This window comes from Eptatretus burgeri, chromosome 5, assembly GCF_056783735.1.
Source record: "Eptatretus burgeri isolate ZD-2024b chromosome 5, Ebu_testis_v1, whole genome shotgun sequence".
NCBI lineage: Eukaryota > Metazoa > Chordata > Myxini > Myxiniformes > Myxinidae > Eptatretus > Eptatretus burgeri.
Window position 1 is genome coordinate 3,248,958 of NC_140965.1, and position 19,240 is coordinate 3,268,197.

At 36.5% G+C, this 19,240-nt stretch overlaps 1 protein-coding gene across 2 annotated transcripts in view; it reads left to right on the forward strand.

Annotated features, from left to right (window-relative positions):
* LOC147025714 (zinc finger and BTB domain-containing protein 21-like) overlaps nt 1-19,240 on the forward strand; it is a 42,349-nt gene continuing 23,109 nt past the window's right edge. Inside the window, exon 1 of one of the 2 annotated variants that reach the window (XM_085880405.1) lies at nt 1-250. Coding sequence is in view for 1 of the 2 variants with exons in the window: in XM_085880404.1 (XP_085736530.1) it covers nt 123-250 (128 nt within the window). In the remaining variant the exon portion in view is untranslated. The remainder of the gene's footprint in view (nt 251-19,240) is intronic. The other variant, XM_085880404.1, reaches the window with a different exon arrangement.

Genomic DNA, 19,240 nt, shown 5'->3' on the forward strand with positions numbered 1-19,240 from the left:
GCTTGGGTGATGACGTAATCACGCCTCCCAATCTGCTTGGGTGATGACGTCCGCCCAATGCGCGTACGTCATCACCCCGGCAGTGAACCAATCGGCACGCGGTGATTTCATACACCCAAACGATGACGTCAGGTACATGGATGACGTCAAAAACAACATGGTCGTGTTCGATCGCCAACGGCCGCGTGCACCCCGGTAGAAGAGCGACCGAGGAGCCGTTGGAATCTGCGACCGAGGAATCCGCTCGAACGTGAGTTTGAGAGACCGAAGTTTTAGGCGCCGGTTGCTATGCGGCAGGAGGCGCGTTGGGAACTGAGAGACTTATTTAATTAACCTCCTTGATTTGCGTCGGTCGCTGTGTGAGCGCTTCTCGTCTTGCGACGTCGAACGTTTCTCTCAGATTATGAGGAAACGTGTCAAGTTCGGTTTGTGCTGAGGCGCCTTTTACATTTCCACGAACTTGTACGGGACGCGACGCGGCATCGACGTCACGTAGTTCCGTTTGAGTGTCGCTTGCAAATGACGTCACGTCCATTCGATGTGGGGTGGTGGTGGTGGAGGTGGTGGTGGTGGAGGTGGTGGAGGTGGAGGACGATCGTTTTACGGGCACACGTCCTGAAGTAGTTTGTTCAAACACACCAACAAATGTCACGCTTCGTGTTCGTCCGCGATTGAATGGCTGCACATGGACCGCGTTGTTCGTGACCGCGGACGATGACGGCGACACGACGACCGTAATGGTTAAATGATAAAAACTACAACGAAGCGGACGATTGGTAACTGGTACCCGTGAGGAGAACGGGAAGCGAGCACCCTGGGCCGCGTTACCATGGAGACACCTCATGGGCCGATATTCCACCCGGTCCAGTCGCCGCGCGACGAGGCGCCTCCTCATGGGCCGGTCGCACGTGCCTCGTGACCCGTCGTGACCCGTCGGACGTCGGTTTGAAATTTCCACCTCGTCGTTTTCTCGATCCAGCGACACGGACCCGTCCATTGTCTCATGACTTATGGTATAAAACAGTTGTGGTGTTTGTTTCACTCGTGGGTTTTTATTTTCTTCTCAAACAAAAACCAATCTCGTCGAAATGGGTTTTCCCAACCTGAGGGGGACGTGGACACCATTATGTCGAAGGCCGAGCACGTGGACACCATTGTGTCGAAGGCCGAGCACCTGGACACCATTGTGTCGAAGGCCGAGCACGTGGTTCACTGTGTGAGTGAACGTGATACGGCATTCGTGACTCGCAGTGACATCGGGAAGAGTTCAAACACGTCACAAACACCACGACACGAGCGCAATGAGTGAACTTTCACACCGTGACGGCACGCGGGTTGGTGGACGACAATAAAGTTAAAAAATTACTTCATGATCAGTCACCACCCTCCGTGGTCAACCTGCAACTGTAATTACTGTACAAGGAGAAAATGACTTCATTTTCTTCGTCCCCGACTGGTATCACCAGAGGGGACTGAAGGTTTGCTTCCGTCAGTCCTTCCGTCCGTCCGTCCGTCCAACCTGTGGGTTTTCAGCCTTTGTCCCAAACCGTTTAACATCTTCAACTGAAAGTTGGTACAAGACTTGATAATGATAACTCACACAAGTTCGAGTTTTCTCGACGTTTTGTCAATTTTTCACAGAGTTTTGCACGAAGGAATCATCACATGTACACACACAAACACCATCACATATACACATACAAAACCATCACAAAAACACATACAAACACCATTACATAAACACATACAAACACCATCACATATACACATACAAACACCATCACATAAACACATACAAACACCATCACATATACACACACAAACACCATCACATAAACACATACAAACACCATCACATATACACAAACAAACACCATCACATATACACATACAAACACCATCACATGAACACATGCAAACACCATCACATAAACACATACAAACAACATCACAAATGCACATACAAACACCATCACATATTCACATAAAACACCTTCACATTTCTACTTGCAAACACCATCACATATACATAAAAAACACCATCACAAATACACATACAAACACCATCACAGAAACCCATACAAACACCATCACATAAACACATACAAACACCATCACAGAAACCCATACAAACACCATCACAGAAACCCATACAAACACCATCACATAAACACATACAAACACCATCACATAAACACACACAAACACCATCACATAAACACATACAAACACCATCACATAAACACATACAAACACCATCACATATACACATCCAAACACCATCACATGAACACATGCAAACACCATCACATGAACACATACAAACACCATCACATAAACACATACAAACACCATCACATAAACACATTCAAACACCATCACATAAACACATCCAAACACCATCACATAAACACATACAAACACCATCACATATACACATACAAACACCATCACATATACACATACAAACACCATCACATAAACACATACAAACACCATCACATGACACATACAAACACCATCACATATGCACACACAAACACCTTCACATATACACACCATCACATATACACATACAAACACCATCACATATAAACATACAAACACCATCACATATACACAAACAAACACCATCACATATACACATACAAACACCATCACATATACACATACAAAACCATCACAAAAACACATACAAACACCATTACATAAACACATACAATCACCATCACATATACACATACAAACACCATCACATAAACACATACAAACACCATCACATATACACACACAAACACCATCACATAAACACATACAAACACCATCACATATACACAAACAAACACCATCACATATACACATACAAACACCATCACATGAACACATGCAAACACCATCACATAAACACATACAAACAACATCACAAATGCACATACAAACACCATCACATATTCACATAAAACACCTTCACATTTCTACTTGCAAACACCATCACATATACATAAAAAACACCATCACAAATACACATACAAACACCATCACAGAAACCCATACAAACACCATCACATAAACACATACAAACACCATCACAGAAACCCATACAAACACCATCACAGAAACCCATACAAACACCATCACATAAACACATACAAACACCATCACATAAACACATACAAACACCATCACATAAACACATACAAACACCATCACATAAACACATACAAACACCATCACATATACACATACAAACACCATCACATGAACACATGCAAACACCATCACATGAACACATACAAACACCATCACATAAACACATACAAACACCATCACATAAACACATTCAAACACCATCACATAAACACATCCAAACACCATCACATAAACACATACAAACACCATCACATATACACATACAAACACCATCACATATACACATACAAACACCATCACATAAACACATACAAACACCATCACATGACACATACAAACACCATCACATATGCACACACAAACACCTTCACATATACACACCATCACATATACACATACAAACACCATCACATATAAACATACAAACACCATCACATATACACAAACAAACACCATCACATATACACATACAAACACCATCACATATACACATACAAACACCATCACATGACGCATACAAACACCATCACATATGCACACACAAACACCTTCACATATGCACATACAAACACCATCACATATACACACCATCACATATACACATACAAACACCATCACATATACACATACAAACACCATCACATATTCACATAAAACACCTTCACATTTCTACTTGCAAACACCATCACATATACACATACAAACACCATCACATACACACATCCAAACACCATCACATAAACACATACAAACAACATCACAAATACACATACAAACACCATCACATATTCACATAAAACACCTTCACATTTCTACTTGCAAACACCATCACATATACATAAAAAACACCATCACAAATACACACACAAACACCATCACAGAAACCCATACAAACACCATCACATAAACACATACAAACACCATCACATAAACACATACAAACACCATCACATAAACACATACAAACACTATCACATAAACACATACAAACACCATCACATATACACATACAAACACCATCACATATACACATACAAACACCATCACATGAACACATGCAAACACCATCACATGAACACATACAAACACCATCACACAAACACATTCAAACACCATCACATAAACACATTCAAACACCATCACATAAACACATCCAAACACCATCACATAAACACATACAAACACCATCACATATACACATACAAACACCATCACATATACACATACAAACACCATCACATATACACATACAAACACCATCACATATACACATACAAACACCATCACATATACACATACAAACACCATCACATAAACACATACAAACACCATCACATGACACATACAAACACCATCACATATGCACACACAAACACCTTCACATATACACACCATCACATATACACATACAAACACCATCACATATAAACATACAAACACCATCACATATACACAAACAAACACCATCACATATACACATACAAACACCATCACATATACACATACAAACACCATCACATAAACACATACAAACAGCATCACATATACACATACAAACACCATCACATATACACATACAAACACCATCACATATACACATACAAACACCATCACATATACACATACAAACACCATCACATATACACATACAAACACCATTACATATACACATACAAACACCATCACATATACACATACAAACACCATCACATATACACATACAAACACCATCACATATACACATACAAACACCATCACATATACACAAACAAACACCATCACATAAACATATACAAACAGCATCACATAGACACATACAAACACCATCACATATACACATACAAACACCATCACATATACACATCCAAACACCATCACAGAAACACGTACAAACACCTTCACATCTGCACATACAAACACCATCACATTCACACAAACAAACACCATTACATATACACATACAAACACCATCACATATACACGTACAAACACCATCACATAAACACATACAAACACCATCACATATGCATACACAAACACCTTCACATATGCACATACAAACACCATCACATATACACACCATCACATATACACATACAAACACCATCACATATACACACACAAACACCATCACATATAAACATACAAACACCATCACATATACACAAACAAACACCATCACATATTCACATAAAACACCTTCACATTTCTACTTGCAAACACCATCACATATACACAAAAAACACCATCACATATACACATACAAACATCATCACAAATACACGTACAAACACCATCACATAAACACGTACAAACACCATCACATATACACATCCAAACACCATCACAGAAACACTTACATACACCTTGACATCTGCACATACAAACACCATCACATTCACACAAACAAACACCATTACATATACACAAACAAACACCATCACATATACACATACAAACCACCATCACATATTCACATAAAACACCTTCACATTTCTACTTGCAAACACCATCACATATACACACAAAAACACCATCACATATACACATACAAACATCATCACATAAACACATACAAACACCAGCACATAAACACATACAAACACCATCACATATACACAAACAAACACCATCACATATACACAAAAAACACCATCACATTTGCACATACAAACACGATCACATATACACATACAAACACCATCACATATACACATACAAACACCATCACATATACACAAACAAACACCATCACATATACACATACAAACACCATCACAGAAAGACATACAAACACCATCACATATACACATACAAACACCATCACATATACACATACAAACACCATCACATTTGCACATACAAACACGATCACATATACACATACAAACACCATCACAAATACACATACAAACACCATCACATAAACACATACAAAACCATCACATATACACATACAAACACCATCACATATACACATACAAACACCATCACAAATACACATACAAACACCATCACATAAACACACACAAAACAATCACACATACACATACAAACACCATCACATATACACATACAAACACCATCACATATACACAAACAAACACCATCACATATACACATACAAACACCATCACATATACACATACAAACACCATCACATATACACTTACAAACACCATCACATATACACATACAAACACCATCACTGATACACATAAAAACACCATCACATACACACATACAAACACCATCACATGACTCATACAAACACCATCACATATGCACACACAAACACCTTCACATATGCACATACAAACACCATCACATCTACACATACAAACTCATACAAACACCATCACATATGCAGACACAAACACCATCACATTTACACATACAAACACCATCATCATAAACACCATCACATAAACATCACATCTACACATACAAACTCATACAAACACCATCACATATGCACACACAAACACCATCACATCTACACATACAAACACCATCACATATACACATACAAACATCATCACAAATACACGTACAAACACCATCACATAAACACGTACAAACACCATCACATATACACATCCAAACACCATCACAGAAACACGTACAAACACCTTCACATCTGCACATACAAACATCATCACATTCACACAAACAAACACCATTACATATACACAAACAAACACCATCACATATACACATACAAACCACCATCACATATTCACATAAAACACCTTCACATTTCTACTTGCAAACACCATCACATATACACAAAAAACACCATCACATATACACATACAAACATCATCACATATACACAAAAAACACCATCACATATACACATACAAACACCATCACATATACACAAAAAACACCATCACATATACACATACAAACATCATCACATAAACACATACAAACACCAGCACATAAACACATACAAACACCATCACATTTGCACATACAAACACGATCACATATACACATACAAACACCATCACATATACACATACAAACACCATCACATATACACAAACAAACACCATCACATATACACATACAAACACCATCACAGAAAGACATACAAACACCATCACACATACACATACAAACACCATCACATATACACATACAAACACCATCACATTTGCACATACAAACACGATCACATATACACATACAATCACCATCACAAATACACATACGATCGCCATCACATAAACACTTGCAATACCGTCACATATACGCATACAAACAGCATCACATATACACATACAAACAGCATCACAATTACACTTACAAACACCATCACATAAACACACACAAAACAATCACACATACACATACAAACACCATCACATATACACATACAAACACCATCACATATACACAAACAAACACCATCACATATACACATACAAACACCATCACATATACACATACAAACACCATCACATATACACTTACAAACACCATCACATATACACATACAAACACCATCACAGATACACATAAAAACACCATCACATACACACATACAAACACCATCACATGACTCATACAAACACCATCACATATGCACACACAAACACCTTCACATATGCACATACAAACACCATCACATCTACACATACAAACTCATACAAACACCATCACATATGCACACACAAACACCATCACATATACACATACAAACACCATCATCATAAACACCATCACATAAACATCACATCTACACATACAAACTCATACAAACACCATCACATATGCACACACAAACACCATCACATCTACACATACAAACACCATCACATCTACACATACAAACACCATCACATATACACATACAAACACCATCACATAAACACACACAAACACCATCACATGACACACACAAACACCATCACATGACACACACAAGCGCCATCGCATATGCACACACAAACACCTTCACATATGCACATACAAACACCATCACATATAAACATACAAACACCATCACATATACACAAACAAACACCATCACATATACACATACAAACACCATCACATATAAACATACAAACACCATCACATATAAACATACAAACACCATCTTGTATACACAAACAAACACCATCACATATACACATGCAAACACCATCACATATACACATACAAACACCATCACATATTCACGTAAAAACACCTTCACATTTCAACTTGCAAACACCATCACATATACACATACAAACACCATCACATAAACACATACAAACACCATCACATCCACACAAAAAACACCACATATCCACATAAAAACACCTTCACATATACACATGCAAACACCATCACATGGCACATACAACCACCATCACATGGACACATACAAACACCATCACATATACACATATAAACACCACCACACATACACATACAAACACCATCACATAAACACATCCAAACACCATCACATAAACACATACAAACACCATCACATAAACACATCCAAACACCATCACATGACACATACAAACACCATCACATATGCACACACAAACACCTTCACATATGCACATACAAACACCATCACATTTCCACAAACAAACACCATCACAAAAACACATACAAACACCATCACAAATAAACATACATACAACATCACAAATACAAATACAAACACCATCACATATACACATACAAACACCATCACATAAACACAAACAAACACCATCACATATACACATACAAACACCATCACATATACACATACAAACACCATCACATATACACATACAAACACCATCACATATACACATACAAACACCATCACATATACACATACAAACACCATCACATATACACGTCCAAACACCATCACATATACACGTGCAAACACCATCACATATACACGTGCAAACACCATCACAAACACATACAAACACCATCACATAAACACATACAAACACCATCACATTTGAACATACAAACACCATCACATATACACATACAAACACCATCACATATACACTTACAAACACCATCACATATACACATACAAACACCATCACATATACACATACAAACACCATCACATATACACTTACAAACACCATCACATAAACACATACAAACACCATCACAAATACACATACAAACACCATGACATAAACACATACAAACATCATCACATAAACACATACAAACACCATCACATAAACACATACAAACACTATCACATAAACACATACAAACACCATCACATAAACACATACAAACACCATCACATAAACACATACAAACACCATCACATAAACACTTACAAACACCATCACATATACACATACAAACACCATCACATATACACATGCAAACACCATCACATAGACACATACAAACACTATCACATAAACACATACAAACACCATCACATAGACACATACAAACACCATCACATAAACACATACAAACACCATCACATAAACACATACAAACACCATGATATAAACACATACAAACACCATCACATAAACACACAAACACCATCACATAAACACATACAAACACCATCACATATACACTTACAAACACCATCACATATACACTTCAAAACACCATCACATATGCACAAACAAACACCATCACATAAACACATACAAACACCATCACATAAACACATAGAAACACCATCACATAAACACATACAAACACCATCACATAAACGCATACATACACCATCACATAAACGCATACAAACACCATCACATAAACACATACAAACACCATCACATAAACGCATACAAACACCATCACATAAGCGCAGACAAACACCAACACATAAACCCATTCAAACACCATCACATTTCCACAACCAAACACCATCACAAAAACACATACAAACACCATCACAAATACACATACTAACGACATCACAAATACACATACAAACACCATCACATATACACATACAAACACCATCACATAAACACAAACAAACACCATCACATATACACATACAAACACCATCACATATACACATACAAACACCATCACATATACACATACAAACACCATCACATATACACATACAAACACCATCACATATACACATACAAACACCATCACATATACGCATCCAAGCACCATGACATATACACGCGCAAACACCATCACATATACACATCCAAACACCATCACATATACACTTACAAACACCATCACATATACACAAACAAACACCATCACATATACACATACAAACACCATCACATATACACTTACAAACACCATCACATAAACACATACAAACACCATCACAAATACACATACAAACACCATGACATAAACACATACAAACACCATCACATATACACTTACAAACACCATCACATAAACACATACAAACACCATCACATAAACACATACAAACACCATCACATAAACACACAAACACCATCACATAAACACATACAAACACCATCACATAAACACATACAAACACCATCACATATACACTTACAAACACCATCACATATACACTTCAAAACACCATCACAGATGCACAAACAAACACCATCACATAAACACATACAAACACCATCACATAAACACATACAAACACCATCACATAAACACATACAAACACCATCACATAAACGCATACAAACACCATCACATAAACGCATACAAACACCATCACATAAACACATACAAACACCATCACATAAACGCATACAAACACCATCACATAAACACATACAAACACCATCACATTTCCACAAACAAACACCATCGCAAAAACACATACAACCACCATGACAAATACACATACAAACACTATCAGATATACAGAACCAAACACCATCACATATCCACATCCAAACACCATCACAGAAACACATACAAACACCATCACATAAACGCATACAAACAGCATCACATAGAGACATACAAACACCACCACATATACACATACAAACACCATCACATATACACATACAAACACCATCACATATACACATACAAACACCATCACATAAACACATCCAAACACCATCACAAATACACATACAAACACCATCACATATACACATACAAACACCATCACATATACACATACAAACACCATCACAAATACACATACAAACACCATCACATAAACACATACAAACACCATCACATAAACACATACAAACAGCATCACATAGAGACATACAAACACCATCACATATACACATACAAACACCATCACATATACACATACAAACACCATCACATATACACATACAAACACCATCACATCTGCACATACAAACACCATCACATTCACACAAACAAACACCATTACATATACACATACAAACACCATCACATATACACATACAAACACCATCACATGACACATACAAACACCATCACATATGCATACACAAACACCTTCACATATGCACAAACAAACACCATCACATATACACACCATCACACATACACATACAAACACCATCACATATACACATACAAACACCATCACATATAAACATACAAACACCATCACATATACACAAACAAACACCATCACATATACACTTACAAACAGTGTCACATTTCTACTTGCAAACACCATCACATATACACAAAAAACACCATCACATATACACATACAAACATCAACAAAAATACACGTTCAAACAACATCTCATAAACACGTACAAACACCATCACATAAACACGTACAAACACCATCACATATACACATACAAACACCATCACATATACACATCCAAACACCATCACAGAAACACGTACAAACACCTTCACATCTGCACATACAAACACCATCACATTCACACAAACAAACACCATTACAAATACACAAACAAACACCATCACATATACACATACAAACACCATCACATATTCACATAAAACACATTCACATTTCTACTTGCAAACACCATCACATATACACAAAAAACACCATCACATATACACATACAAACATCATCACATATACACATACAAACACCATCACAGATACACATAAAAACACCATCACATACACACATACAAACACCATCACATGACTCATACAAACACCATCACATATGCACATACAAACACCATCACATCTTCACATACAAACTCATACAAACACCATCACATATGCACACACAAACACCATCACATATACACATACAAACACCATCATCATAAACACCATCACATAAGCATCACATCTACACATACAAACTCATACAAACACCATCACATGACACACACAAACACCATCACATATGCACACACAAACAGCTTCACATCTGCACATACAAACACCATCACATATAAACATACAAACACCATCACATATAGACAAACAAACAGCATGACATATACACATACAAACACCATCACATATAAACATACAAACACCATCACATATAAACATACAAACACCATCACATAAACACATGCAAACACCATCACATATACACATGCAAACACCATCACATATACACATACAAACACCATCACATATTCACGTAAAAACACCTTCACATTTCTACTTGCAAACACCATCACATATACACATACAAACACCATCACATATACACATACAAACACCAGCACATCTACACAAAAAACACCACATATCCACATAAAAACACCTTCACATATACACATGCAAACACCATCACATGACACATACAAACACCATCACATATACACATACAAACACCACCACACATACACATACAAACACCATCACATAAACACATCCAAGCACCATCACATAAACACATCCAAACACCATCACATAAACACATCCAAACACCATCACATAAACACATCCAAACACCATCACGTAAACACATACAAACACCATCACATAAACACATACAAACACCATCACATATGCACACACAAACACCTTCACATATGCACATACAAACACCATCACATGACACATACAAACACCATCACATATGCACATACAAACACCATCACATATACACATACAAACACCATCACAGATACACATACAAACTGCATCACATAATCACATACAAACACCATCACATAAACACATACAAACAGCATCATATTTTCACAAACAAACACCATCACAAAAACACATACAAACACCATCACAAATACACATACAAACACCATCACAAATACACATACAAACACCATCACATATACACATACAAACACCATCACATAAACACAAACAAACACCATCACATATACACATACAAACACCATCACATATACACATACAAACACCATCACATATACACATACAAACACCATCACATATACACATACAAACACCATCACATATACACATCCAAACACCATCACATATACACATACAAACACCATCACATATACACTTACAAACACCATCACATATACACATACAAACACCATCACATATACACATACAAACACCATCACATATACACTTACAATCACCATCACATAAACACATACAAACTACATCACAAATGCACATACATACACCATGACATAAACACATACAAACATCATCACATAAACACATACAAACACCATCACATAAACACATACAAACACTATCACATAAACACATACAAACACCATCACATAAACACATACAAACACCATCACATAAACACATACAAACACCATCACATAAACACTTACAAACACCATCACATATACACATACAAACACCATCACATATACACATACAAACACCATCACATAGACACATACAAACACCATCACATAGACACATACAAACACCATCACATAGACACATACAAACACCATCACATAAACACATACAAACACCATCACATAAACACATACAAACACCATGATATAAACACATACAAACACCATCACATAAACACACAAACACCATCACATAAACACATACAAACACCATCACATATACACTTACAAACACCATCACATATACACTTCAAAACACCATCACATATGCACAAACAAACACCATCACATAAACACATACAAACACCATCACATAAACACATACAAACACCATCACATAAACGCATACAAACACCATCACATAAACGCATACAAACACCATCACATAAACACATACAAACACCATCACATAAACGCATACAAACACCATCACATAAACACATACAAACACCATCACATAAACACATACAAACATCATCACATTTCCACAAACAAACACCATGACAAAAACACATACAAACACCATCACAAATACACATACAAACACCATCACAAATACACATACAAACACCATCACATATACACATACAAACACCATCACATAAACACAAACAAACACCATCACATATACACATACAAACACCATCACATATACACATACAAACACCATCACATATACACATACAAACACCATCACATATACACATACAAACACCATCACATATACACATCCAAACACCATCACATATACACGTGCAAACACCATCACATATACACATCCAAACACCATCACATATACACTTACAAACACCATCACATATACACAAACAAACACCATCACATATACACATACAAACACCATCACATATACACTTACAAACACCATCAGATAAACAGATACAAACACCATCACAAATACACATACAAACACCATGACATAAACACATACAAACACCATCACATATACACTTACAAACACCATCACATAAACACATACAAACACCATCACATAAACACATACAAACACCATCACATAAACACACAAACACCATCACATAAACACATACAAACACCATCACATATACACTTACAAACACCATCACATATACACTTCAAAACACCATCACATATGCACAAACAAACACCATCACATAAACACATACAAACACCATCACATAAACACATACAAACACCATCACATAAACGCATACAAACACCATCACATAAACGCATACAAACACCATCACATAAACGCATACAAACACCATCACATAAACACATACAAACACCATCACATAAACGCAAACAAACACCATCACATAAACACATACAAACACCATCACATTTCCACAAACAAACACCATCACAAAAACACATACAAACACCATCACAAATACACATACAAACACCATCACATATACACATCCAAACACCATCACATATACACATCCAAACACCATCACAGAAACACATACAAACACCATCACAGAAACACATACAAACACCATCACATAAACACATACAAACAGCATCACATAGAGACATACAAACACCACCACATATACACATACAAACACCATCACATATACACATACAAACACCATCACATATACACATACAAACACCATCACATAAACACATCCAAACACCATCACAAATACACATACAAACACCATCACATATACACATACAAACACCATCACATATACACATACAAACACCATCACAAATACACATACAAACACCATCACATAAACACATACAAACACCATCACATAAACACATACAAACAGCATCACATAGAGACATACAAACACCATCACATATACACATACAAACACCATCACATATACACATACAAACACCATCACATATACACATACAAACACCATCACATCTGCACATACAAACACCATCACATTCACACAAACAAACACCATTACATATACACATACAAACACCATCACATATACACATACAAACACCATCACATGACACATACAAACACCATCACATATGCATACACAAACACCTTCACATATGCACAAACAAACACCATCACATATACACACCATCACACATACACATACAAACACCATCACATATACACATACAAACACCATCACATATAAACATACAAACACCATCACATATACACAAACAAACACCATCACATATACACATACAAACACCTTCACATTTCTACTTGCAAACACCATCACATATACACAAAAAACACCATCACATATTCACATACAAACATCATCACAAATACACGTACAAACAACATCACATAAACACGTACAAACACCATCACATAAACACGTACAAACACCATCACATATACACATACAAACACCATCACATATACACATCCAAACACCATCACAGAAACACGTACAAACACCTTCACATCTGCACATACAAACACCATCACATTCACACAAACAAACACCATTACAAATACACAAACAAACACCGTCACAGATGCGCATACAGACCCCACCACATAATCACATAAAACACATTCACATTTCTACTTGCAAACACCATCACATATACACAAAAAACACCATCACATATACACATACAAACATCATCACATATACACATACAAACACCATCACAGATACACATAAAAACACCATCACATACACACATACAAACACCATCACATGACTCATACAAACACCATCACATATGCACATACAAACACCATCACATCTTCACATACAAACTCATACAAACACCATCACATATGCACACACAAACACCATCACATATACACATACAAACACCATCATCATAAACACCATCACATAAGCATCACATCTACACATACAAACTCATACAAACACCATCACATGACACACACAAACACCATCACATATGCACACACAAACACCTTCACATCTGCACATACAAACACCATCACATATAAACATACAAACACCATCACATATACACAAACAAACACCATCACATATACACATACAAACACGATCACATATAAACATACAAACACCATCACATAAACACATGCAAACACCATCACATATACACATGCAAACACCATCACATATACACATACAAACACCATCACATATTCACGTAAAAACACCTTCACATTTCTACTTGCAAACACCATCACATATACACATACAAACACCATCACATATACACATACAAACACCATCACATCTACACAAAAAACACCACATATCCACATAAAAACACCTTCACATAAACACATGCAAACACCATCACATGACACATACAAACACCATCACATATACACATACAAACACCACCACACATACACATACAAACACCATCACATAAACACATCCAAGCACCATCACATAAACACATCCAAACACCATCACATAAACACATCCAAACACCATCACATAAACACATCCAAACACCATCACGTAAACACATACAAACACCATCACATAAACACATACAAACACCATCACATATGCACACACAAACACCTTCACATATGCACATACAAACACCATCACATGACACATACAAACACCATCACATATGCACATACAAACACCATCACATATACACATACAAACACCATCACATATACACATACAAACACCATCACATATTCACATACAAACACCATCACATAAACACATACAAACACCATCATATTTCCACAAACAAACACCATCACAAAAACACATACAAACACCATCACAAATACACATACAAACACCATCACAAATACACATACAAACACCATCACATATACACATACAAACACCATCACATAAACACAAACAAACACCATCACATATACACATACAAACACCATCACATATACACATACAAACACCATCACATATACACATACAAACACCATCACATATACACATACCAACACCATCACATATACACATCCAAACACCATCACATATACACATACAAACACCATCACATATACACTTACAAACACCATCACATATACACATACAAACACCATCACATATACACATACAAACACCATCACATATACACTTACAAACACCATCACATAAACACATACAAACACCATCACAAATACACATACAAACACCATGACATAACCACATACAAACATCATCACATAAACACATACAAACACCATCACATAAACACATACAAACACTATCACATAAACACATACAAACACCATCACATAAACACATACAAACACCATCACATAAACACATACAAACACCATCACATAAACACTTACAAACACCATCACATATACACATACAAACACCATCACATATACACATACAAACACCATCACATAGACACATACAAACACCATCACATAGACACATACAAACACCATCACATAGACACATACAAACACCATCACATAAACACATACAAACACCATCACATAAACACATACAAACACCATGATATAAACACATACAAACACCATCACATAAACACACAAACACCATCACATAAACACATACAAACACCATCACATATACACTTACAAACACCATCACATATACACTTCAAAACACCATCACATATGCACAAACAAACACCATCACATAAACACATACAAACACCATCACATAAACACATACAAACACCATCACATAAACACATACAAACACCATCACATAAACACATACAAACACCATCACATAAACGCATACAAACACCATCACATAAACGCATACAAACACCATCACATAAACACATACAAACACCATCACATAACCGCACACAAACACCATCACATAAACACATACAAACACCATCACATAAACACATACAAACACCATCACATTTCCACAAACAAACACCATCACAAAAACACATACAAACACCATCACAAATACACATACAAACACCATCACAAATACACATACAAACACCATCACATATACACATACAAACACCATCACATATACACATACAAACACCATCACATATACACATCCAAACACCATCACATATACACGTGCAAACACCATCACATATACACATCCAAACACCATCACATATACACTTACAAACACCATCACATATACACAAACAAACACCATCACATATACACATACAAACACCATCACATATACACTTACAAACACCATCACATAAACACATTCAAACACCATCACAAATACACATACAAACACCATGACATAAACACATACAAACACCATCACATATACACTTACAAACACCATCACATAAACACATACAAACACCATCACATAAACACACAAACACCATCACATAAACACATACAAACACCATCACATATACACTTACAAACACCATCACATATACACTTCAAAACACCATCACATATGCACAAACAAACACCATC